Source organism: Condylura cristata, unplaced genomic scaffold (genome assembly GCF_000260355.1).
Source record: "Condylura cristata isolate star-nosed mole 26May11 unplaced genomic scaffold, ConCri1.0 scaffold00001, whole genome shotgun sequence".
NCBI lineage: Eukaryota > Metazoa > Chordata > Mammalia > Eulipotyphla > Talpidae > Condylura > Condylura cristata.
The window spans coordinates 20,266,573-20,293,989 of record NW_004567102.1 but is presented as its reverse complement, the minus strand read 5'-3'; the positions used below and the strand labels follow the sequence as shown (position 1 = coordinate 20,293,989).

Sequence of the window (27,417 nt, the reverse complement as noted above, 5' to 3'; positions counted from 1 at the left end):
CCCGCCGGCAGGGCCCCAGGGCGGAGGAGCAGAGCCCCCGCGGCCTCTCAGACACCCGAAGGGGCGGAACCGAACGGGGAGGCCCTAACGCGCCCCGCTGAGCCATCAGCCCGCCCGACTCGGGAACCATCGGAACCCACGCAGAGACCCAGACAATCACTCCCGCCAGTCCTGGTGAGGCCCAACTCTCCCACACGCAAAGGTAATAGTAGGCTGAGGGCGTACTACTCAGCGGTGGCTTCGCTGGTTGCTCCCAGCACCCATAATTCACAGCAAAACAAAAAGTAGCCCTCCTTTGATAGGGGGAGAAAGGGCCCTTTGTGTACTGAAGGCACCGAAGTCCAACTCCCGCACAGGCAACACTCGCTGGACCTGTCCTGTTCCTGGTACTTTCCGGAGATAAGATTGATGAGCACCTGGATAAAGACGCTTTAAAAGCTAAAGAAAAGAAAAGGCGACCCCATCTTTCTAACCTGCGTGTGGGAAGCAAGATGAATTCACTTCATTTCCACCCATTCTAATGAAGGGATTTATGACCTTTTTAAGCAGTTAGAACATTAGTTGGAATTTGAATGAAGTAACTGGTATTAAAGCCATTACATACCCAATTAAGTCCCTTAAGAATTTAAGTATGTCGTAGGCTGCTAGCTTAGTCACTATAAAAGGTCAGTAAGTAAAAGGGCTGGGAATATAAAGACAGCGACTTAAAAAGTTGTGCTATGCTTTTAGCTCATCGTAACTATACATCTCACTTGCAGTTCACATCAAATGAAAGATAGTAATAAAGTGAATCATAACCTTTAATCTGAAATCAAGGACATTTAAATATTTTGAACAGAGATCAGGATCTTGATTCTCTATGAACTCAATCTAAATACTAATAAACTACTGGCATCAGGGATTTATTTAACCTCATTATTTTGTCATACCTATATTGAAATCTGAAGACATTTTGTGAGGGGCCTGAACACCTGTCTAGTTAACTTGGAGGCATCCAAGGCTTTTTTTTTTTGTATCCTAGATCCAATCCAGAAGGAAGTCCTGTCATCTCTACCTCCACTCTGGCCCAACTCACCATTAATTCTGCAATACCTTCCTATCTGGCCTTCCTGTTTTTATTCTTGCCTCCCATGCCTCCCAATAAGTAGTACAGTAGTCCTAACAGCTGTTATTCTTGGGAAATCTTCAATGGCTCTTGATTTCTTAGGATTTTTATCTCCTACCTCATCCAACTCAACCAATAGTAACTTCTTGTTTTTGAATATTTCAAGTTCACTTCTGGACCATATTACCCTCCACCGAGAATTATTTTCCCACACATACTTATATGACCTACTCCATCAATTTCTTCAGGTCTTTGCTCAAGTTCACTTTGCGGTGATTTCACCTATTAAAATTAGGCCCCTTCTCCCCAACACTTTCCCTTTCCTATTTTCCTACATTTCATTACACCATCAGCTATACTTGCTTAACTAACACTCTATATAAAACCCTGTCTCCTAATATGTGCTCCATTGCACATTGTGGGCTTTGTTTTGCTCAAAGATTAGGCAGACTAATCACTGGCAAATGGTTAGTACTCAATACTTTGTGAGTGATTAATGATGCAATGAAAAGATAAGCATCTTCGTCAATGTTAAAAGCATTCACTTTAGGTAATCATACCTTTCTATAATGCCATCCAATGACTACACTTTGTCTTTCTAGCTGAATTAATTTCAAATTATGAAATAATTTTAAGTGATTTTTAGTTGCTTAACAGTAGAAATACAATAAATGACAATTACCAATTAACACATTAAACAAGCCAAATTATTTTTTAAGGGTCAGGATGAAATGTACCTTTCCTGTCATATGAAATCTTTCACTTACTCTCAACACCAGAAAAGCTGCTTACTGGAGCATCAGTGTGATCATGATTTTGTGTGGCAACACTCACAAGATGTGTTTATACTCTTTTCTGTACATGTTAGCCATACACAATGTCCTTTCTGTTCCTTGCCAATGAACAAGCCCTCCAGATATCGAAGGGCTGGCTCTGTGACTACCTTCTAAACTCTTGCCTGACCACTTTAACATACAAATTAAAAGTACAATGTGGTCATTTTTAAAAAATACTTCTCAAGCAATATTCTTTTTAAAAAAATTCAAGCAGGGCAAATAACATGAAGCATATACACAAAAACAGTATGACAAGCCCTTCTTAGTTTTCTAATTATGTAATATTTTTTATTATATACAATGGAGCCAACATTTAAACATTAAATATGTAAAAGCAAATGTAGGAAAAAAGACAACTTAGTGAGTAATGAAGATACTTTCATGTGAAATAAAAACTCTAAAGGGTTAAGGAAGACTATTCCTGAGTGGACCTTTAACATTGTGTTTTAAAGATTTATATATACAAATATATATATAAAAAGGATTTGTTAAAAATAAGTTTAACTCTGCAAATATTTTGACATCATTCCTTTTAAACAGTAGATAATACAAATCACATAAAAGTTTAAACCGGTAAAAGGGATGAAAAAGCTTCTCTTTAAAGAAATTAGAGGTTTTATTTTAGTTTTTAATTTTAGCAACGTGCTACTCTTAAGGAACCACTGCTGATATAATATTTAATATTTTCATTATCAGATTCTATTACTCTTTTCCAAAATATCAATGGTTGTATTTTACTGCAACATAAGTAGAATTTACAGGAAAAAATGAGTTAAGATAGCTTTATTTATATTTATTGTCACTCCTTAAAAAATAAACCAGAAGCATCTCTACAATGCAAATAAAACAAAGAACTAACATTACTTGGGCAACAAACAGTTGTCAAGCACTTTTATATCTTTTTTAAGTTCTTTTAACCTAAATACATGAATTCAAAGTTAACTGGAAACTTATACTAGAATACATGATTCATATCATTAACATGTATTCTACTTCTCTTTACATTTTTGCTAAGCAACACCAAAATACAAGTAAACATCAGATTTTTAACATATAAAAGCAAAAAAAAGCATTTTTCATATATTTTATACTAGATTTCTGTTCTTCTTTAGAAAACAAACTCAATAATTCGTTATCCTGAGTCTCTCAAGGCCACTTGATGTTGTGTGGTAGTATCTTTATTTACATTTCCTCAAGACTTCTTCTAATAGCTTCTTCTAATTCAACATCTGCATTAGAAAACAGAGAATTTTAATATTCAGGGCAGAAAATAAACATGCTTTATGTAAGACTCATCAACTTCATCTGCTTCTTTAATAAGGTAAGTAAAATTTAGGATAACTTGGCAGCTTCTCCATCATAAAATATGAATATTTTGAAATATGAGAGTCTGGATATAACCTCAACGGAGTTTTAATATATATGAACTCAATGTGCTAAGGAACTCACAAGTTTCTGTATCCTGCTTACAGATATAGAAAGTAAACAAACTTTCTGAATTGCTGACAGGTAGTCACTAAATTAAACATCAAACAAATCTATGCAAATTACTTCAAAAATCAAATACATCTATGCAAATTACTTCAAAAAGACGAAATAATGCATGTAACACTTTGAAAGAACTAGGAAATCGCAAACTCTCATAGACTATTATCTAAAGTTTTCTAGTATCCAAGGCTAAGAGTGAAACTAGTGGTTACATAGTATCATCTGAGAAGCATATATTATAAACATGTAAGTATTCATTTAGCAAATATTCATTTAGCAAATAATACCCACTGTGTACCAGACATATGAATGTAACAGTGAACAAGACAGACATTCTTGGTTTCACAGGTCATTCTTCATTTCTCCCTGAAAATGCTGCTAAGTCTCGGAGGGTGGAATTAGGTATCAATATCTTAGTCTTTACTAGCTTCTCACATAAGGTCCCATTAGTTCATAGTTTCTCAGAGCCTACTTGGTTCAAGGGCACCAGCAGTCCTTCTAAGATGCAACTGTACCTTCCTTTGAGCTGGGGAACTGGTGTTATGCTGTCTGTAATTTAAAACACTATAAGCTAGTACACAGTTAATTTAAATCCAGATTCTAGGCAGTGAGTTGTCCTCAGGTGAATTCAGAGATGAGAAAATGCAAAGATACTCCTCGCAATGAAGAATAAGGTCAGAGACTTACAAAAACTTAGCCTTTAAGCTGTAGTAATTAAGTATTGACACAAGAATAGATGCTAAACCAAACCATTTCCATGGAATTAGTCATGGGTGGCAAATAAAGGTCACACCATCTTACTACTTAGATGCCCAATGGTGTTGTCTGTTAGTGTCCTTGATAAAAAGTAATTTTGCTGACAGTTGTGTTTAAAACTCACAAAAATTCTTTCATTTGTTTAGCTCATCATTATGTGCCTGCTAAGCTATGAATTTGATCTTTAAAAAAGACCATGTTCACAAAGCAAACTGTTCAAAAACTTGCTTCCAATTAGTCTTTAGATTCACTACTAACTTTGTGTAACCAATGAATTTTGGATATGAAAGAGACGTGTTAAGAGTTTTCTACTTTAGGCCCTCCCTGGTGGCGCAGTGGGTTAAAGCACTGCACTGAGAAGCTAAAGCCACTACGGCATGAGTTTGATCCCCGCCTGCCCTGGAGGAGAACGCATGGCGTGGCAGACCTCTCCTGGCCTGCCCAATGCTCCCCTCAGCAGTGTACTTCACCCATCTGCCTGCCTGCTCCCCACTCTGTCTCTGGTGAAGCCTCTCACCGCCCCTGAGCCTCTGACCTTTACCCCAGTTCTGTATGAATAAATAAACAAATCTTTAAAAAAAAAAAAAAGTTTTCTACTTTATTGAAAGTTTTTGTCGATTCCATCGTCAGACCCAAATTCTCAAACTCCTACTAGCATAAAGCTTTATTATTGTCTAGTTAAAATTACTGAGAGCAAGCACACACAAAGAGAACAAACTGGCTGGGTTATTCTGTTTGTGCTTGTTTAGCCACATTTCCCTGTCTATGTTCTACATTCTCACTCTCAAATCTGCAACAAATACTATATCTGAATGTACTTTAAACCTCTTACTGTTGTCCTTGAATGTCAAAGATACCAATATAATTGCTTTTCAATTTCTTCAGTGAAGTTTTAAGTATTTTTTAAAATCCCTTGTTTTCCTTTTTTCCATGTGGTTACTAAAAATCAGTTTGTTATGAGAAAAAATAAGTGTATGACATAATCAAACAGCAGTACAACCAGTAAATGATTATATGTGAATAAAAAAAGTTCTCACTAACATATGGAAGGAAAGAGCTTTTCCTTTAAGAGGAAAATTACATATATATAACACACATACTTTACATAGTTATATCTGGTTATATATTTACATATGTAATTTTTAATATTTTAATAATTTTTTAAAATTTAATAATACTCAAAATAAATAAAAATCAGGAAATCTTCTGCAAAGGAATTAGCAAACTTTTTTCTGTGAAGCATAAGAAAATAAGTCTTTTAGGCTTGGAGATGGGCGGGGTTCTATACTGTTGTCATGACCACTCATCTTTATTGCTGCAATATGAAAACACTTTAGTTAAAGAATGTAGCTATGTTCCAATAAAACTTTTGTTATAAAGCCACATGGTAAACTGGATTTGGTACAAGGTTCATAACTGGCTGATCGTGTTCTAGTACCCTAAACTAATACTACCCCCAAGTCAAAATTATTAGTTAAAAAAGGAAAGAATTTTTTTAAAACTCAGGGGTAAGGAGGAGTTTGGGATGAAGGGTAAAAAGAGGAGAAATAAAACAAATTACATACATATACAGTCAAATATGGAAAAATTGAACAACATTAGGTTACCTTCTGTAGATCTGAATTCTTCTACTGAAGTACTCTTTATACCCAGGTTGTCATCACTGTCACCTTCTGTAAGATAGAATCAGTAAATGAAGATATATTTCTTTAAAAGTGTCATTATTTATGTATTCTCAAACAATATTACTCTGATTTTCCCATACCCAAGCTTAATATAGTCATTAATATCACACCATTTTTCTAACAGCTTTTTACAATGCTTATCAAATATACTGAAATCAGTATAAAAAATTGAGGAATTATAAAATTTAACATTAAAAATGATTAAATGTTAGTGTTTTATTTAGATCTAGTAAATACACCTTTCCTGCTCCCCACTTTGTCTCTGGTGAATTCTCTCACCCCCAAAACTCTGGCCTGTACCCCAGTCTTTGTATGCATAAGTAAATAAATCTTGCCACACCATGTGGGTCACCTCCCTGGCTGGGGATCGAACTTGTACTGCAGTGGCTGCCGTAGCTTCATAATGCTGTGCTTTAACCCACCAGGGAGAGCCCTTAAAAAAAAAAAACTGTAACAGATAAAATTCTGTATTTGGAAAATTATATACATTCTCCTTTATAAAAACATTAGATTTTTAACTAGTGCCTCTGGATTGCAAAACTCTTATCTGCTACCTTGCATTGCTTTCATAAGAGATCTAAAGATCTATAAAAATGACATACTAATTAGATATTGCAAAAGTCACTTAAAACTTGAACCATGGCACTACCAATATTTAGCTTATCATTTTCAGTACATATAAATATATATATACATATATATACCCACATATATCTGGAATCCATTTTAAAGACTGAAAACAAGTCAAATGGGCACATTTGTTCTATGAAGTACATAAAAAATTTATAAATTTAAAACTGAAGATTTGAGGTCTCCCTGGTGGCACTAGGGATTAAAGCACAGCACTGTGAAGCTATCTACAGCCACTGCAGCACAAGTTCAATCTCCAGTCCTGGAGCTGACTCACATGGCACAGCAGACCTATCCTGTCTCTCCAGCTGCTCCCTTCAGCAGTGTATTTTGGTTACTCTGCTTGTTCTGCTCCCCACTCTGTCTCTGGTAAATCCTCTCAAGCCCCCACCCCACACTTCTGGTCTGTACCCCAGTTCTTGCATACATAAATGAATAAATCTCTAAAAATATATAAATAAATAAAATAGAAGATCTGTAATCATTTATAAACAAAAGCCACTATATTTGCCTTATATTCCTTTGCTGCAAAAAGTTGTCATTATAAGTCATCTTTTGCTATTTCAGAAAAATTCTATTGCCTTCTCTAGTCTGTTCTATACTTTAAGCAATGTTTTTACAATTTGGAGAACAAAATTAATTCTAAAAAAAGAAACAGAAATAAAAAGAAAACACTCAATTAATCTGTTACTACAATTCAAAGTCAAGTTCCGTCAAAACCAATGTGTCTTAATGTTTTCACCACTGCATACAAGGTCTAAGATGAAAGTATAGGTTTGAATCACAAGGTTTAACTAGACAGTTACTAATTTTTTTTTTTTTAGTTTTCTTGAGTTTTCTTTATTTCAGTCAGCCACATCTACAGAACAGAGAAATTGACTATTCTTTCCTATATTCAGTATCTTACCTAGAACTGTACCATGCAGATTTTAAGGAGGGTGTCCAAAACAATGACCAAAAGTCTCATTAACAGGTGAGGGAATAACAGGCCGACTTGTAGAATTAAGTTCAATTACTATTTTATATAATGCCTCTTTGATAGAGTAGGATGATGCTTCAATATTATACACTTTTATAAAGTTTTTTATGTTCATTTTAAAAAGTTTTTAAAAAGTCTGTAACTGGTATGACTATACACACCAATCACATTTCATACAGCTACCTTATTTATCCTAAAATGAAGACAAAAAAGTAGATAAACAGAAAAGTCAAAGGAGAATGTTCAGATTCAACAACAACAAAAAATCTTGAAACAGTGAAATCTGTCTTCAATTTAAGTTCCCTATTCATAACAGCCTATGCTCAAATGCACCCTTGCACAGGACCTAAGGTAAAATATTAAGACAACACTTTACATAAAACCAAAAGGAAGGGGTTTAATTTTTCTAAGGAAGCTGTTTTACTTTCTTAGGAATTCTAAACAACTGAACATACAAAACTTTTGTATATAAAATTTTTTATAAATATTTAAGTAAAAACTGAAAAACCTGTTTAAAAAGTTTAAAAAGAAATTCTATATAAATCAACTGAGTGTTCTGCAACTGTGATATAAAATATGGTCAAGTCATATTATAAAGCAGTCTCTAGCAGTCCACAAAACTTTACAGAAATAATCATCATCAATGAAATAATGGCAACAGCAACTCAGAAATTCAGTCATCAAAAAGCGTAGTTAAGATGAGTGCAAATAATCCAACAATTTGAAAACAAAAGTCCTTAAAACATATGGCCGGTGTTGTAACAAGTGGTGCAGATACTTTATCATATGGAGATTATACTACATAAAGGAGAACAGAAACATTAACACAGGGTAAATGAAAACGAATCTGACATTGTTCATCACACTAAGACTGCATTTCTATAGCCACAAGAAAATGAGCTCATTTGTTTAATTATGAGACAAAAGATACTAGGGAACTTATACTTTCCTTGTGTTTACCATAATCAGTTTACCATTTTTAAGAATCAGAAGCTATAATCAAATATTTTCATCTTTTCAATCCTTCAAAAAAAAATGCATCTTCCTGAATGTTTTCTTCAGGACAACATTAGGTATCTTTACAAAAACTCTTCAATGCCATTAGATTGAAGACTGTCTCTCATTATTTTCATTCTTCGAGGATATGATCAGATCCAATAATCTGCACTGAAGTCTCTGCATCTGAAAACCAACTATTTGTGTAAGAGAAAACTTCAGCATTGGCAGCTTCAGAAAATCATGTTCTGAGTGACCACAAGTAGCTATTAAATACAATCATCTATAAAATGGAGCAATCTAAACCTCATAGTATTGTGAAGGGGATTAAAGAACAGGTTAAAGGAATTCTTTAAACATCTTCAACCACTATAAACTTAAAAAGCAACTAGCATGACTAGTACATAATAGGCTCTTAATAAGTTCTCTTATATTTAAGTGCAAAGTTACTGTCTTTATCTTTGAAACATGAAACTGAATTAGAATGAACATGTATTTGTTAATATAAAAAGTCTAAAGAGAAAATCTACCAGGTTCCTCTGATTAGGTTTACAAGAAAGGATCCATGTATTTTGTTAAGTTTATTTAAAGATGAGGATGAGTCCAACATAAAGCAGAATTGATTAAGAACAAGGGGGCCAATGATGTTAATCAGACAGATTAATAGTTTTAAGTATCTCTACAAAGTTTCATACATATAATGTGGCTATAATAAAACATTAGTGATAGAACCCTGATGCTTAGAAGTTGGTAGAACTTATAGGGAAAAACCATGACATACTCAAATCTCAAATGTAGTCTGTAACTGCTCACTTAGCTACAAAGAAAAACTGACTTGTGCCTCCCTGGTGATGCAGGGGGTAAAGACACAGCACTATCAAGCTATTGCCAGCCACTGTGGCATGAGTTTGATCCTTGGCCAGCCAGGAAGCTGAGTCCACATGGCTCAACAGACCTCTCCTATCTCACCTGCTGCTACCCTAAGCAATGTATTTCAGTAGGCTGCCTGTTCTGCTCCCCACTCTGTCTCTAGTGAATCCTCTCACTCCCTGTATCTCTGACCTATATCCGTTTTTGTATAAATAAATAAATCTTTTTTTTTTTTTTAAAAAAAGAGTAGCTGATGTATCCTAACCAATGAAAGAACTAAGAGTAACAGTAGGTAAGGTACTTACCTGTGCCCTCCCTACCAAGCAAAACTGTAATATCTTATGGCCAAATGACTGGGCATCTATAGCTGGAACTAGCAATTCCAAATGTTTCTACTTGTTTTGAGGAAAGTACCTCTAATTAACTGAAAAACTGGATGTGACTAGTATTAATTACCATATGACCCCCAATCTTCATGACAATATTCAACAGACTCCTCCTGTTTATATAAGAAGTTTCAGTTTAGAAAAATAATTTTCTGCTCTAATAAAATTTCCAAAATGTTAGAAACAAGCAGTTCAAACTAATGTTTTGTCTATGCATTGGTGACCTTCAAAACTTGGGAAATCAACCTGATTGCAAAGTAATGGTAATAAGTGAGAGAATGTCTCACTGTATGTTACAGTATGAATGTTTCTCATATCCTAAAGATAGGAGTGTTTTGTGGGTTGGTTGGTTGGTAATTTGGATTCTTGAGACCATAGATTCCCTAAATTATATGTGATATTACATATGGCATACATGTTCATTTTTCAGGGAAAGAGGTTTAAGAGACTTTCATCAGAGCCTCAAGAAGTTCCACTGATTCCCATCCTAAAACCATATTCCCTTAAGAAACTTGTCCCACAATTTGAAGATAGGAACATTGTGCCAAGCTAGATGGATGAATTACCATGGTATCCCTGTGGTAACCTAAGTCACCCTAAAGACCTACCAAGAACTATAGTATTTGTGGATACTGAGAGATTTTTAAGTCCTAATACATATTAAATTTCATAATAGTAATTACCACTTCACTATTTACAAAATTATTTTTTATGAAAGGTGATGTAGATACAGTTTGAAATAAAGTTATCCACCCCCCCCCCAAAAAAAATGACTGCTTTATGATCTTATTCTCCAGTTCACTACCAGGCAATTTGATGCCTTTAAGTCTTCTATAAAGAAAAAGAAAATCTTAACTCAAATTAAATCTGTATATACTGTGATTTAGTTTAATTCTCCTTAAGTTACAAAAGCATTTTAAAATCTAGGTCTAAGTGAAATATGACTTAACAATTATATATTTCTTTTGCTACTTGATTTTAATAATTTTCATCAACCTTAAACTATAGTAACTATAGCATAAAAAAGATGCTCGACTTCACTAAGAAAATGTACCTCAAAATAACGATAACACTTCACATACATTAGGCTAGGTACTATTCAAAACAACCAACCAGGCAAACAAAATAAATACAGAAAATAACAAGTGTGGCAAAGATATGGAGAAATGACCTTGTGTACAGTTGAAATGTAAAATGGCACATTTCCTGTGGAAAACAATATGATGGTTTCTCAAAAATTAAAAATAGCATTACTGTATGATCCAGAAATTCTGCTTCTGAAAACTTACTCAAAGGAACTTAAAGCAGGGTCTCAGAGAAATATTTGCACTCCCAATTTTATGACAGCATTAGTCACAACAGTTAAAACAAGAATGATAGCCAAGTGTACACTGACAGAAAAATGGGCAAGCAAAACAGAACACATACATACAATAGAGTATTATTCAGGCTTACAAAGGAAGGAAATTCTGATATAGGGTAGAACATGGATAAAACCTAAGAACAGTGTTATATGACAGGACAGTCACAAAAACAAATACTATATTATTTCATTTATATAGAGTATTTAAGAATAGTCAAAATCAGGGCAAAAAGGTAGAATGGTGTTCGTTGGGGGTGTGAAAATAGGGAATTATTATTTCTTTAATGAGTATAGTGTTTCAGGTTTGCAAAATGAAAAAAAGCTTTGAGAATGGACAGTGGTTTGGCTGCAGTGTGAATCCAGTTAATGCCATCGAACAGTACACTTCAGAATACTTAAGATGATAATCATTCTAACTCCTAGTTTGTATTAAATTTCATAACAGCAATTACTACTTTACTATTTACAGTGCTTTATATGCTATACTAGATACTTTATACTTACCACTAATTCTTACAATCTTAGTTGAAGTCAAACAGAATAACTTGAGTAACTTGCTTGAAATTGCACAGCTGGGAAGCCACAAAATTAAGCAACTGAACCAAAGCCCATGCCCTTCTTTATGCACATCTGCATTTCACAAAAATTCAGAATAAAGTACATATGTACCCCCTTATAGCAGTAAGTTCAAAAGAGCACTGATTGTGAATGAATAACTAAAAAGAATACCTAAAGCCGAAGAGGCATTCAGTGGGGGAACAATCATCATGTAATAACCTATATCTTATCTATACAACCCAAATATATTCATGTAAATATACTCATATACAGCTCTCATTCCAAATAAAGCTGAAAAATAAAAATAAAAAGCAAACCCATAATGGGTTTCACATTTATGTGACATATAAGTTGTTCCCTAAAGCCAGCAGTAAAAAAGATAAGGGGATTGGCTGAGGATGGCAAGGTAAAAATAAATATTTTAAAGATATTAAATAGAAATTGTTTAGGGTTAGGAAAGGAAGGAATGGCACAGGTGAAGATTTTTTTGTAAATGAAGCTAATGATTGTAAAAAAAAAAGTAGATAAAAACAAATATTAGAAAACAAAGATAAAAGTCAGTTCTAAGAAATGATATGTATAAGAAAAACAGTTGATTTCCTTTAAAAAACATACTTGGCATAGTAGAGTAATGATTCCTAACTTTGTAGAAGTGAATGGACTCACTGTAATGAATGATAAAATTCTTCAGAATAGGTTTTTACTCAAAATGAAGCTCTATATATGTTGAAAGAAAAGGGGTAAACTGAGTTGAAAATTTAAAGGCGTGTACAACAATGCTAAAGAGTAGAAAGTTTTCTGCTGAGGTCAAAAATGCCTTTCAATTCTCATTTATGACTGCCAATTATCAGGATATTTAAAATTTATTACAGAAATTACAGGGGGAAAAACCTTCTGAACTTCTAGAATTAAATCTTTTTAAAATAATGGTTGGTAAAATTGCACATCAACTTGCCCTTTCATATAGCAGCCCCAGAAAGGTTAACAAAGAGAGCAAAAAGTCCCTGGAACTAACAGGAGGTACCTACACCTCCCCAAAAAACTAAAGCTCTTTTAGGGCTTCATTTTGTCACTGTCAACATCTTAAATATTTTTTTGGTTTAGTTTTGTTTTTGGTATTGCTTTATTATTATGCACTGATTTTTGGTTTCACCTATAAGCACACTGCTTTCTGAAAAGTTTAATAAGAAGTTTCAGAAACAATGTGAGGATCTGGATTTTGAATCTTGCAAAATTGAAGTAGTATATTTCAAATCATGAGTATATATTTTGTAACATGAACACAGACTCTTAGTATATCCAAAGAGGCTCCAAGTCCAAGAAAGCTCCAAAAAATTAAGAATTCATACTTTTTCTAAAACATCAAACAATGAAAATGAGATAAAGGAAAAAGAAAGAAGATCGAAGTATAAAGGCACGATAGTTTAGCGCACAGGCAACATTGTTCACTAACTGACAGCAGTTTATTGTTTTCTCTCAGCAGTGAAATCTTCTCCTCTTGGGCGGTGTGCACTGTAACTGCAGTTGCGTACCTTTGGTGGTATCAGATATGCTATTTAACAAGGCACACATCATATCTCCCTCTAGGTGGTGAGGGTTTAGTATATGTGCTGGCCTCTGAGTCTTCTTAAACTGATTTTCTAGCTCCAGAAATCCTTGATCTCCTGAGAGGATGGTGAAAGGAATTTGCTTGGGTAGTTGTTCATCTAGACGGCCAGCCTAAGTAGGAATAAATGGTATATATATTGATGAAAATCAATATTTGATTTTAAAATCAAGTTGTATCATTTCAGATGAACAAGTATGCCTTGAAAGGTGTATTTAGCTTGTTACTTAGTTCCCACCAACTATGACATTAAAACATCCCCTTTATAAGTGAAATATACCAAATTTTCTCAACTATAAAGTGTTACCAATTAAAAGGTAAACTACTTTACATGTCATTAAGAAAGGAAAAAAACACAAAAGGAGTACAACAGGAACCCCCACATAAATAAATCTGGAATACAAAACAACTACATATTTAATATAGAAATAAATCTTACCACAGAGAAAAAGCAAGCAAGGTAATTAGCATGGCTTAACCTGAGCACTAAGTAGATGAAGAAAAGAAGGCCTTGTAGTTTAAAACAAGCAGCAGTCATCAAATCTACAGGGTAATTCATGTTATCAGTGTGATACATTAGCTCTTAAGCAAGTAATTTAATTATTTAATTTAAGCTGAATCTTGGATTGGTAATTTTCCTAAGACTCCTGTCACCCCTGCTGCTTTCCTCAGCAGTGTGTTTCAGTCAGTCTGCCTGTTCTGTTTCTCACTCTCCCTGGTGAATCCTCTTACCCCTTGCACCTCTGGCCTATACCCCAGCTCTGGATACTTAAATAAATATATCTTAAAAGTAATGTTAAAGTGTCTCAGCATACAACAAGTACAAGTACAATGTTCCCTCTTGATTATTTTACTAATAATTGAGGGTATACTACGTATAGCTGAGAGTCTGCAAGGAATTAAAGATATAGCACTGAGTAAGTATGCTATGGGAAACTACCCTCAAAACAGTCAAAAGTAGAACCTGATACAGAAGGTTTCATTCAAAAATATAGCATCAAAGAAATGATCTACAATGTGAAGACATTCAAGTGGCTAAAAGATCCCAGTGGGTCCTACTTTCTTATCTTGAACAAAACAATGACTCACATGCATACATATGGCAAAATCAGCAGCATCTTTTCTTTTACTACAGCGGGGATGAAGGAAGAAGCATCCAATCCTATTCAGATAATTATAGATCTTACAGTTGTGTGGAGGTTTCCAATTGGTATTTCCTCCTATTATTTTTAGAAAAGGTATAAATAGTCAAGCAGAAAAGAAATAAAACAAAATATTAGATAACTAAAAATTCTATCAAGTAAAAACACTTAATAGAAAAAAAATTCTAGAATTAAAGTACTAGATCAGGAAGCAGAAGAACAAAGTTCTAGTACAGTATTGCCATCTTGTTATTTTACAATCTTGGAAAGGTAACTGACTTCCTTAAATTTGCATATCTACAAATTCAAAAGGCTGTCATAGAAATTAAAAGGAATGCTCATGAAAATTCTTTGAATGATTATCATTCTACATGAATTAGTTACTTTTTTAAATTATATAAAGGTTTTCAATAGATAAAAGTAATGGACAGTAGCAAAGTTAGGCTTACTAAAAGGTTATATTAACTTACCCAGGTCAGAAAGTTTGTATCTTAAATCACAATCCTCTTTATATGCTGTTTCCTATCAAAGTTGAAGTATGTCACATGCTCACTACTAAAATTTAAATCAAAGAAACATCTCCTCCAGGTACTTATTTATTAATATTAAAGATAAACTGAAGAAGTAGTTACAGCATGTTGAAAATAGCACTAGTTCTATAATTTACAAAGTCAAAGTTGAAAAACTGACTCTACTATATGTTATATAACTTGGAAAAAATGTCTCAGCGCACATTATTAGATTTAAAAAAAGAGATTATTTGTTAGCACCTTGTACACTGAATAAATATTTTTGGAGATCCACAGACTTTGAGGTCACCAAATGCAGCTAACATTTACCATAGAGAAATTTAAAGTAAAATAGCAAAGCAACTATAATGCAAACTGACAATATTCAATTACATTTCCATGTCTTACTCAAAAAGAGGATTCCTTTAAAGTAAATCACATTTTCTGCCTCCCTGGTGGTCCAAGGGGTTGGACCTTAGCACTATCAAGTTGCTGCCAGCCAGTGACGTGAGTTCGATCCCGGGCCAGGGAGCTAACTCACATGGCACAGCAGATCTCTCCTGTCTTACTTGCTGTTCCCCTCAGGAGTGCATTTCAGTAGATCTGCCTGTTCTGCTCCCCACTCTGTCTGTGGTGAATCCCCTCATTCCGGTACTTTTGGCCTACACCCCAGTTCTTGTATGCATAAATAAAAATAAATCTTTTTTAAAAAGTGAATATTTTATGTAGAATAATTAAAGGGATTGTTCCAATCTTTTCTTCATTAACCATACCTTGAAAGCCCCAAATAAATGTTCCTTGGTTAAGATGCCCTGGTAGATGACCAAAAAAGTTTGACCAGTTATCAAAATCTACAAAGACAATGTGAGTCATTGTTCGCAGATAATCCAAATCTGGAAGTTCAACAACTTCTTCATCTAAGAAGAGAGAAACATTACCATATATTCAGTATATTAGCTAAAAACATTTTAATTGTTAACACTGAAAGATATTAGGGAACTAATATGCAAAAATGCTAATCTTGCATGTCATTCATTTCTATTTAAACCTTTTCATGAAATCCAAATCTACATAAAATTCAGCATATTCCAATCGAATTTTAAAATTCCGAATATTTTAGAAATTTGATTTTATCTTTCTACAAATATATGCCATTGATTCTGAGACTTTTTAAAGAAGTCATTTATAAAAGAAAAAAATTTTAAAGATAATATAAAGAACTAGAAGACCAAGTTTTAAGTTAAATAACCAAAAACTTGAACCACTTACACAATAAAAATTTATATCTTCTGGCCCTCCCTGGTGGCGCAGCGGGTTAAAGCCCAGCACTGAGAATCTAAAGCCGCTTCCGCATTAGTTCGATTCCCGCCTGCCCCGGAGGTGGCCACATGGCGTGGCAGACCTCTCCTGACCCGCCCGCTGCTCCCCTCAGCAGTGTACTTCGTCGATCTGCCTGTTCTGCTCCCCACTCTGTCTCTGGTGAAGCCTCTCGCCGCCCCTGAGCCTCTGGCCTGTACCCCAGTTCTGTATGCACAAATAAATAAATCTTAAAAAAAAAAAAATTTATATCTTCTAAGAATGATTTCCCCATCAAGATTTCATTCTTTTCCTAATCCAGATGGTTTACTAAGTCTTATTTATTATTAGTAACTAGTCTCTGGCTTTATAATTAAGTACCCTAGAGCAGAAAAGAATAGCCTACAATCCTACTACCATAAAGGTGCCTATATTATTTTTGAAAGGAATAACTCCACCTGGGGCTTCCCTGGTGGCGCAGGGGTTAAAACAATCACTGCAACTGCAGCACAATCATGTGCTATCAAGCAATCACCAGCCACTGCAGCACATGTTTCATTCCTGGCCAGCTGAACCACATGATCTCTTCTGTCTCTCCCGCTGTTCCCCTCAGTAATTTATTTTGGTAGATCTGCCTGTTCTGCTCCCTACTCTGTCTCTGGTGAATCCTCTCACCCTCACGCACACCTCTGGCATATACCTCAGTTCATATATTCATAAATAAATCTTAAAAAAAAAAAAACCACTTCTATTCCACCTAACAGAGACTCCTTCAAATATACTATTGCCATCCTCTCTCATTTCCAACCTCCCATTTTCTACTACCATTTCTTAAAATCTCAGTAATTGTAGATTTATTTAGATACTATAGTCATCTATCAAACAGATCATTTCAAGTTGCAAAAAGTAATGAGAAGAGGGCCCTCCCTGGTGGCGCAGCGGGTTAAAGCACAGCACAAGAAGCTTAAGCCACTTCCGCATGAGTTCGATCCCCGCCTGCCCCGGAGGAGATCCACATGGCGTGGCATACCTCTCCTGACCCGCCCGCTGCTCCCCTCAGCAGTGTACTTTGTCAATCTGCCTGTTCTGTACCCCACTCTGTGTCTGGTGAATCCTCTCACCCTCCGCATCTCTGACCTGTACCCCAGTTCCGTACGAATAAATAAAATAAATCTTTAAAAAAAAAAAAAAAGTAATGAGAAGATATAAGAAAAGTTAAAGAGAACAACAAAAAAAAGGTGTGACCACTGTTTCACTGTTTGGAGTAGAATGGGTCTGCAGCATTTCATCTAGCTATTTCTTACATAAAACCATATACCATCTCTAAAGGTGATGCTCAAGTCTACATATGGCCTAGAACATACTTACAAAAACTTGTAGTGTTCACAAAAAAAATTTGATTAATCAAAATTTCACTTGTCTTCATTAACTCCACTCTAAATGGCATATCACCAAGAGTTAATATTTATTTAAAAGGATACAAACTTAAAATTATACTATAATAAAACAAAAAAACTTTTGAACAAAATAAAAACACTCAATCTTCTAGACTCAATCTTATCACAAGGAAAAAGGAACACCTGAAGACCTAACATGGGATTCATGTCAATTTTCTCCCTGGTTCCTTGCTACCCCCTTGTAACTCCACTACTAACTGCATTTCCCCACTTTATTGATATTTTAATTGGTTATAGTAAAAGCTGTGTTTCCATAAAAATCCTCTAAAAGTATGCAAATTCTGAAATGACCTTAATATTTCCTATACTTACAGAGTGAGGCCAAAATAGAAATAAAAACTTGATTTTTTTTTCAATGAATTTAATCTAAGTAAGAAAATCTAGGTGATGATAATGTCCAGGATAATTTTCAAATCTGACTTTCAGAAAGACTATCAATTTCCTCATCTTTCAAAATACCCACTTCTTGTGTAAAAGAAACAGTTACCTAAAATACATATCTTAAAGAGTGGTTGAGTGATAATACAAATCCTTAAAAAGTATATATTATAGTAACTGACTAATGTATCATCCTATCTTATTTCTTGTTCAAAATCAAGCCATTATTAGCTTTCACAAAAAATGATTGTACAATACACCTAAATTTCTATTATTAACGTGAAATTTGCACAGTCATAGAGTCGTAAAACCATACCTATGTTCTGATAACTTGGGTCATTCTGGGATCCTTTCTCCATGTCAGAATTTTTTGGACAATTCACTGCCTGTTTCAGTTTTTTCTCTGTACGTGAGGGACTGCCAGTGAACTTGTACAGGCTTGTTTTTTCAGATCCAAACTGAGCCACACTGGGTTTCCAACGTAAGCAGTGTTTTTTATGGAAGTGCTGTTGAGCACTCTCAGGGTCATGAAATGCTTTGGTGCAGGTGCCACACTTGATTACATACTGCTGTTCCTCCTCCTCACTCTTTTGTCCTCTGTGTGCTTGATGGATATGAGCATTCATGTCAGCTACATTCTGTGCGGTTGCTGAACACAAACTGCAGCGAAACCACAGATTACCTTTATCCAGCAAGGTTTGGAGACATCGACTATAATCTTCCTTTCTGTTGACTTTACAAATGTAATTCTCACGGCAACCACAGGTTAACAGGTTACTAGTCTCCATTACTGGAAAGTCATTCTCAGTTTTAATTGAAGTTTCACACTTTTCTGACACAAACACATAATCTATGCTGTGCTGTTCCTTATAATGACTCAAAAATTCTTCTTCCACATTAAAGATGAGATCACAAAGTCCACAGAAATACTTAATTTTTATCTCATTATCATGCTCATCTTGGCAATGTCGGTACAGTGTTTCTATCTTGTGGAAAGTCTTTTTGCAATGGGCACAGCTATATCTATGAAATTGGTGGCTTGCTAAAGACTTGCAGTGCTGTTTTACACACTCTTGGGAATCAAACATATCTTCACAAATTCGGCATTGCCATTTGCCCCTGGTAGGACTGTTTACTGGAGAATGATCAATAATAGTAATAGTTGATGAGGGAGTCCTGGCAGACAAATTATTCACCATTGCTGTAGAGGATGTAGGCAGTGTGTCTTCTTCTATCTCATCTGTCTCATAAAAATATCTGTGCCCATTATGAAATTCAGTCACATGTGCCATGATAGTCTCTTTCCTTGTTAACTCCTTTTTGCATGTCCGACACCAGAAAAGAAAGTTATTTAAATGTGCCCCTCCATGAAAACGGCTCATGTGTAAGCGGATGACCCCTGAATCTTCACACACTTTTCCACAGACTACACACTTGTAACACATAGTATTTGCTGAGAAAACATGCTTTTCTACTGCATCTTCACTTAGGAAACGTTGATGGCATTCACAAAACCAAGCTTTAACAATGGACTTTTTTTTCCGGACACAAACCGTATCTTCATGGTTTTTAGTTTCTAAATTCATCTTCTTTTTTGGAATTGTGCTCCAATCTTGAGCGCTAGAATCTTGAATGGACATAGTTCTTTTAAGCGATGAAAATTTTGATTGTTGTAGCAATGGATGCAAATCAGAAGGAGGTTTGTTCCCTTCATTGCTGTGGCAATAGAGTAAAACTGATTCTTCCATTGAGTTAATGATCCGGACTTTGTGTCCTGAATTTTGCTGGTGATTTTGGGTACTGGTTTCATCCACAAAGATCTGGTTGCAATGTGGACAATAACCCTTCAATAGGAATTTCTCCGCAACCTGCGCAATGCTCTTCTCAGCTATAGCTACAGGGCCAGCATTTCGACAACGAACTCTGAATCAGATTTAAAAAATAAACTCTTTCATAAGTATTTTCTAAATATAGTATCTTTGCTTTTACTGAAGTAATTACAAAATAAACAATTTATACATAGGCAATAAAAGATGTAGCTCATTAAGATGCAGGTGACATATACTATTCTATCATCTAGAAATACCTTTTACCTTTATTTGTCTGTTTCTAACACATTTCTAAAGAGTACAGCTAGAATCAAAACATTTTTTAAAAATTAAACTTTGGAAAACCAGGAACAGTATCAAATGCATTGATACGTGATCTTATCAGAAAAGCAAATGAACTACTCCATAAGAGAACACTATGGTAAGAGCCTGATAGCCTACTATCTATTCTTTAAGAACTATTACCTTTATGTAAGGAATATTTCAAGCCCATAGTTGCTTTTATACTGAAGAACCAGGCTCAATTAAAACCATACATTATTCTAAAATTAATTGAAAATAAATCAACTTCCTTATGGAGAAAAGAAAAATGAAATACCTGTTTCAACTATCTTCCTTTTTCTACTACTAAATTGGAAAGATAACAGAACTTTAGCATCATATATATTTAACCTATTTTAAATGTGGGAAATACGGCATCTAATAGTAGTGGAAACAAATTAGAAACATAAAACCCCTATTTAGAAATCACTAAATCTTCAGAAATTAAGGTATCTCTAATTAATCTATGGGTTAAAGAAGAAATTAAGAAGGGAAAGTAAAATCTTTTTAACTGAATGAAAAGGAAAAAAACTTATCAAAACCTGAGGGCAACAGATAATATTCCATGTATCACTGGTATAATTACTGATATTAACAATCATGTTTCTGACATGTATTTTACAAGTTCATTTCCTAGTTATGCTTTTTATTTTTATTCTTAATTTTTGTTACATGAAATTTCAACTATATAATGCCAGAGGGCAAGTAGTAAGTAGATCATAATACATAACCCTCTTTCCACAGGCAGGTAAGACATGAAAAGTATGGGTCAAACAGATGCATCTACACATCCATTTGTTAATAATCATAAAAGTTAGAATTTATACAATTCAATGAATTTAAATGATACCTCAAAAAACATAGAACTTTAAAAAGTAATTAAGGAGAGTAAGGAACATCAAATGAAGAAAAAAAAGAATGGAAGTGCTGATTATTTTTACTGAAGATGACTGATGGATAAATGGATGTTCATTATACTATTTTATTGGCATTTATATAGTGAAATTTCACATAACAAAAAATTAAGAATAAAAATAAAAAGCATAACTAGGAAATGAACTTGTATGTAAAATATATGTCAGAATCATGACTGTTAGTATAAGTAATTATACCAGTGATACACGGAATAATTATACTTTGCTGCCTCAGTTTTATTGAGAATAAATACTGTACTTAAACATTTGTAAAAGCCAGAGCTCTATTTAAATAAATGCAATAATATCACTTTGTAGATAAAAAGTTTTAAAGCATTTTTTGAAGAGTAACTGAATGAAAAAGAAACCAAAAAGAGAGCACTGAAATGTAAATAGTCTATTTATTTAGACTATGATTCCAAAAAATGAAATATACAAAAACTTTATGCTATTATCAGGGAAATTTTATAACAGACTAGATATTTGGTATTAAAAAAGACTATTACTTTTTAAGGGTAGGACAATGTTATTACATTTATTTTTAAAAGAAATGTTCTTACCATTTATAGATACATGTAGAAATATTTATGGATAAAGTGACATGATATTGCAGGGGATTTGCAGAGAACAAGAACATAAATGAAAAAAATTGCCATTTGTAAATAGCTACTTTAGTTCATTATCCAGTCTCCTTAGTTTTGTATATAGTTTCCAATTGTAAAGGTTAAAAAAATAAAAAAACAGTATCTTCTTCATTATTTGGTAAATTTTGCCTTTTACTGAAATTTAATCTTTAACATGTATATGACACTTTTATTCAGGATGACTGAAAGGCAAGTTATATTTTAACATCCCTTCCATACTTACATACTAATACACAGAACTTATAAGTGTTATTTTACATTCATAGCAGTAAGAATATATTCACTTTTTCACAAAAGTTTTTTCTAACTCCTCTCATTGTTAAATTTGGTTAATTTCCTAGCAAATGTACATTCTCATTAAAAAAAAAGAAATATAGAAAAGTATTTATTCATTGACTCTTCCTGATAATGAAGAGCTTGTTAGGTGGAATTCTTTTAATTGTTAAAGATTAGAAACTGTACAAACCTGAAATGGGCAGTAAGCTCCATGTGGGAACGCAGTGTCTGGTGGCATGCCACACACTTAACTTGAAATGGAACATCTTTGCACAGGGAGATCAAAAGTTTCTTTGCAAAAGAGGGAAGTGATATTGGATGCGCTATTCCCCCATCATCTGAAAAGACAAAATAAACTATAACAGTTATTTCAATAGTGACCCAAGCTTTTTTCCCTTTGCTTTACTAACATCAATTGGAGTAAGAAGATAGCTATGTAATAAAAATCTAAAGAAAGTAATTTTTTAGCTGGAAGTGCAGAGGATGCTGAACTCATGCTCAAATTAAGTCTTAAATGCAGAAAAACACCTACATTCACAGATTATAAGAATAAAAGCATTTTGAACAAAAGTTTTCCTTCCAAATTTCTCATTATTATTTAAAGTAAATCTTACTCTTGGATATAGATAGCCAGTGAAAACCTTTAAAAAAATACAAGTCAAGAAAAATCTTCATTAATTCTCAAACTAATATAAGCATAAGTAATGTCAAAAATTATCTGAGAAGGGTTTCCCTGGTGGCCCAGGCCTTAAGTCTCAGCACTATTAAGTTATTGCCTTCCACTGCAGCATGAATTTAATCCCTAGCCAGGGAGCTGACCCACATGGCTCAGCAGACCTCTCCTGTCTTGCCCGCTGCTCCTCTCAACAGCATATTTCAGTAGATCTACCCGGGCTGCTCTTCACTTTGTCTCTGGTGAATCCTCTCATCCCCTGCACCTCTGGCCAATATCCCAGTTCTTGTATGCATAAATAAACAAAAATAAATCTTAAAAAAAAATATCTGAGAGGTGTGGTACACTGGCAAAGATTAAGTTCAGTAACTTTCGGCAGGAGAGAATATTAACATACCACCCAGTTTGAAACTCTGATGGAAATGGTTCTTCCCAGACATATGCTTCAAACATTCATCCTTGTTGCTAAAAAGAAGGAAGCAATTTGGACATGCAAAACACTGAATAATTTGAGGAAGAAGATTGTTTTTGTGTCCATCATCGGCAGCTTCCTAAAATATAAGGTAAAGCTGTATTATAGACAAGTAAAAATCAATAATCAATTTCTTAAAATTAACTTTCAAAGTTCTTATTTTTTATTTTTTGGAACATTTATATCGGATTTGGGAGCTTTATTTGCACCCAAAAAACAAAGAGTAAAATAAAATAAAACCAGAAAAAATATGGCAAAATTACTACAAATTATCTATTATATAGTTCGTATACCTGGAAAACTAAAGCAAAGGAACTGGAAAATTATTTAAATCACAATTCCAGAAGCTACCAGGGAACATAAATATACAACAGTTTGCTAGCAGAAACATACAGATTAGTGACCACTAGTGTCTATCTACTTTGTGTTTAAAAAATAAACTGGTAATTTTGAAACAGTGTAGAAAAATAAAAATTACTTTGTAGTCATAAAAATAGTTTGCTTAAGAAGAAAAATGTGATTCTACATAAAATTTATAAGAATATACCAACTATAAAAGTATATGTGTAAATAACATTATAAGCTAAGAGAAATCATTTAAAACAGGATGTCTGATAAATTAAAATAGTCAATTTCTTTTCCCACTAATTTCTGGCCACATTAAAATAAAATATATTATACAAATCTGTTTATATATTTTAAAAAAAAAAAAGAGTGGGAGCTCTTTATGCTAAGATGCCATTTTGAAAGACGATAGTAGACACATGTTAACAAGGTTGTGTAGAAATTCAAACCTGCATACACTGCTGTTGGGAAAGCAAAATTAATACAATCTGTTGGATAAGTTTAGCAATTCTTGAAAAAAAGAAAACATAAATACCATTATGACCCAACAGTTTAACTTACTAGAAAAGTGAAAACATATGTCCAGAGTTTTAAGTTTGTCCGTATTTACAACAGACAAAAGTGTTAATAACCCAAATGTTCAGCAATTGATGAACTTATAAAAAATGGCATGTATACATACAATGGGATATTTTTTGACAGTAAAAAGAAGTGAAGTACTGACACACACTGCAATATGGATAAGCCTTGAACACATTATAAGTGAAAGAATTTTGTCACTAAAATAAACATTACATGCTTCCTTTTATATTAAATGTCCAGAAAAGTCTAGCAAGGAGGATAATTCATCTTTGATGACAGAAATGCCTCTAGGAACAGAATGAGAAAAAGTGGAAGTATCTAGTGATGCACAGTAACACACAGAACCTTACAATATATCCCCTTCCACCACCCCTAGTCCCAACATCAAAAGAGAAGAAAAAGCAAGAATCAAGTGATATATCCATTAGATGGCCTTAATGGTAAACAATGCCAGATTGCTATTCAGTGACTAGAGGCCTAGCAGCTTTGGCTTCTTAGAAAATTCTGAATGTAAGGGCCCACCACGACTTACTGACTCAGAACCTGCATTCTAACAGTTTTCCCAAGTGCTGTGTGCATATTAAAAGTTTGAGAAGTACAAGTCGAGCAGAAAGAAACTGGGTATGTAAATAAAGAAAAGCAAGTCAACCAATGTAAACTGTGAATGATTTCATATTCTTTCATTAAAGAAAGTCATCTTTATGAAACAGAAGTCAAAGGTATACAATCTTCCAGTGACCTCTTTTGGCCAATTTAAAATAGGTAATTACTAATGCATACTACCAATAGTTGCCTTTGAAATCCTTGTGACAAGACACTTCAAAGAATTAAGCGCTAAGAAGCATTTGCTAAGGATATGTCAGTCCCTAAAAACTTTATACAGTATTATATTTTACCTTAAAAAGCTGGTAACTAAATATAAAAATTCTACTTTAGAGACAAAAACACTAAGTTTGCATATATTCAGTTATTTGCTAAAAATGTATAGTTAATAAAGCGACAAAGGAATCCAGATCTCTCTGACATCAAAGCCTCTTTTCCATTTTACATACTACTTCCCAAAGACTACATAAATTTGCTTCCTGGAGAGAAGGCAAGAGAGAGCAAAACTTCAAATGAGTGAGACCCAGAAAAATAGAACAAATTAGTGAAATTTGGGGAAACACAAATAAGAACCCTAATTAATTTGAAGTTTAAACTACTTTTCAGATTTACTAAAGATAAATATGCACAGCATGGAATAGGGAAACATGCCCTGAAAGAACTCTAGTACTGAAAAAGTTAGATTAGTGACCTACTAGAACACTAAAAAATTATGAAATGCAGTATTCTTGTACTCCTTTTCCTTCTCTCTTAAATTCTTCCATTTGTCGGGCCCTCTCTGGTGGCACAGCGGGTTAGAGTGCTACACTGTGAAGCTAAGCCAAGCCCACACCACTTCAGTGTGAGTTTGACCCCTGCCCCAGAGGTGACCCACATAGCGCAGCAGACCTCTCCTGTCTTGCCAGCCCTCCCCTCGGTGCTGTACTTTGTCAGTCTGCCTATTCCACTCCACACTCTGTTTCTGGTGAATCCTCTCGCCACCCCTCCACCTCTGGCCTGTACCCCATTTCTGTATGCATAAATAAAATCTTTTAAAAAAAAATCTTCCATTTGTCACAGCAACAGATGAGTCCTACTATTTCTTTCAATAAATCTTGTGGCTTCACTTTAACTTTATTCTAAATGCCAATTTAGATCAAAGTTAAATTACTACCAAAAATAACTAAAACAATCTTCTTATCTACTTCTTGAATCCACCCTAAATACTGCTGGAATTCTAGTATCACTCAATATATGTGCTTGCCCTAAGGAAAGGGGAGGGACTGGGTTCTAGTATTTCAGTCTCTAATGCTATATAGAACATTATTTTCATTGTGTCATGGTATCCCTCTTGCCAATATCCAATTTAAAATTCTAACCCATTGCAGTTGGGGTTTTGATCTGTGTTTGAGAATCCCTAATACTAAGCCTGCAGTTTATGGTTTGCCAGGTCTCACAAAATTCAGCATATACTTGTATTCACAGCTATGGTATGTAAGTGTGAAAGGATTCAGAGGGTAAAGGTACATGGTTTAAAAGTCCAGAGGACACCAGGAGTAAGACTATAAAGGTCCTCTTTTTGTAGAGTCAGAAAGGTCATGTACAATACCTCCAGCAATGAATTGAGACAACTATATTAATTCCTTCAGAAATGATTATGTGAACTATGTCTACGAAGGAAGCTTATTGGTGACTCAGTGCTGTCCTATATAAGTAGTATAGATCAAAATTTCAGACTCCCATAAAAAAAGCATATATTCAGCATAAACTACACAGTTGTATCAACCGTTTAGCTAAACACAACAGAGAAGGATAGCAACCTACTCCATCCAAATCCAAATTTCCAGGCATCATCCAAGAGCTAACACTGCATTCAAACTTTTCTGAGATTAGCAGTCTCAAAACGGTTGTGTTAACTCTTTTCTGCACACTACCTCTTCCCTATTCACCATTATGTTTAGGCTCTTCTATCTTTCCTAAAATTTGATCACTTCTACTTTCCATCTACCCAAATCGAATACATGAAAACCTCTTTCCTTCCATAATGCCTTATCAAATTATCCAAATGATTATCTTTTGCTGAGCTCCAATTTCATTGTTTTTCCATGAAGCCTTGTTCGTTCTAGAGCACATATCTCCTTTGTGTAAAAGCTATAGTTGATTTCTCCCATACTATAGAGACTAGTTAGTGTTGAACAAGAGACAGGCTCCTAAAAACCAATGACTAAGTATATAACAGAATCCACTAAGATTTTGAGAATGTTTCAAGATTCTGGAAATTGTCGCAAGCATTAGGTAGAGGGTAGGAAGGCCATCGGAAACAATCAAGATATACTCAAAAGTGTAGGCTTTTGTTCTCTGATGCAAACCTATACAGAATACAATTTATTACCTACACTGCTTCTGAAGCATAATTCCAGATACAAACAAAATCTGAAAAAACAATTTAAAAGAAAAAAACCTTGGAGATTAGCAATGTACTATTTCAAAAATTAACATTCATTTAGCAAATACATCAAATATGGATCTTACAGGTTTTTAGTTGCCAAGATATTAAAGTGGTATTGTTTAATAATAGAAAATTTTAAATTAGCTACTATATTCTATTAAATACAGAATAGAACCGTGGTGGCGCAGCGGGTTAAAGCACTGCACTAAGAAGCTAAAGCCACTTCCGCATGAGTTCGATTCCTGTCTGCCCCGGAGGTGACCACATGGCACGGCAGACCTCTCCTGGCC

At 34.2% G+C, this 27,417-nt stretch overlaps 1 protein-coding gene across 2 annotated transcripts in view; it reads right to left on the bottom strand.

Moving 5' to 3' along the window:
* Positions 1 to 2,253: 2,253 nt before the first annotated feature.
* Positions 2,254 to 27,417, bottom strand: part of ZNF451 (zinc finger protein 451) — a 67,257-nt gene continuing 42,093 nt past the window's right edge. For both annotated transcript variants that reach the window (XM_012722453.1, XM_004673593.2), the window contains exons 8-15: positions 23,095 to 23,248; positions 22,215 to 22,362; positions 18,357 to 19,963; positions 15,683 to 15,826; positions 14,348 to 14,478; positions 13,185 to 13,371; positions 5,793 to 5,858; positions 2,254 to 3,170 (exon numbers count right to left, since the gene is read on the bottom strand). In XM_012722453.1, the coding sequence (XP_012577907.1) occupies positions 3,124 to 3,170; positions 5,793 to 5,858; positions 13,185 to 13,371; positions 14,348 to 14,478; positions 15,683 to 15,826; positions 18,357 to 19,963; positions 22,215 to 22,362; positions 23,095 to 23,248 (2,484 nt within the window). In that variant the 3' untranslated portion in view covers positions 2,254 to 3,123. The remainder of the gene's footprint in view (positions 3,171 to 5,792; positions 5,859 to 13,184; positions 13,372 to 14,347; positions 14,479 to 15,682; positions 15,827 to 18,356; positions 19,964 to 22,214; positions 22,363 to 23,094; positions 23,249 to 27,417) is intronic.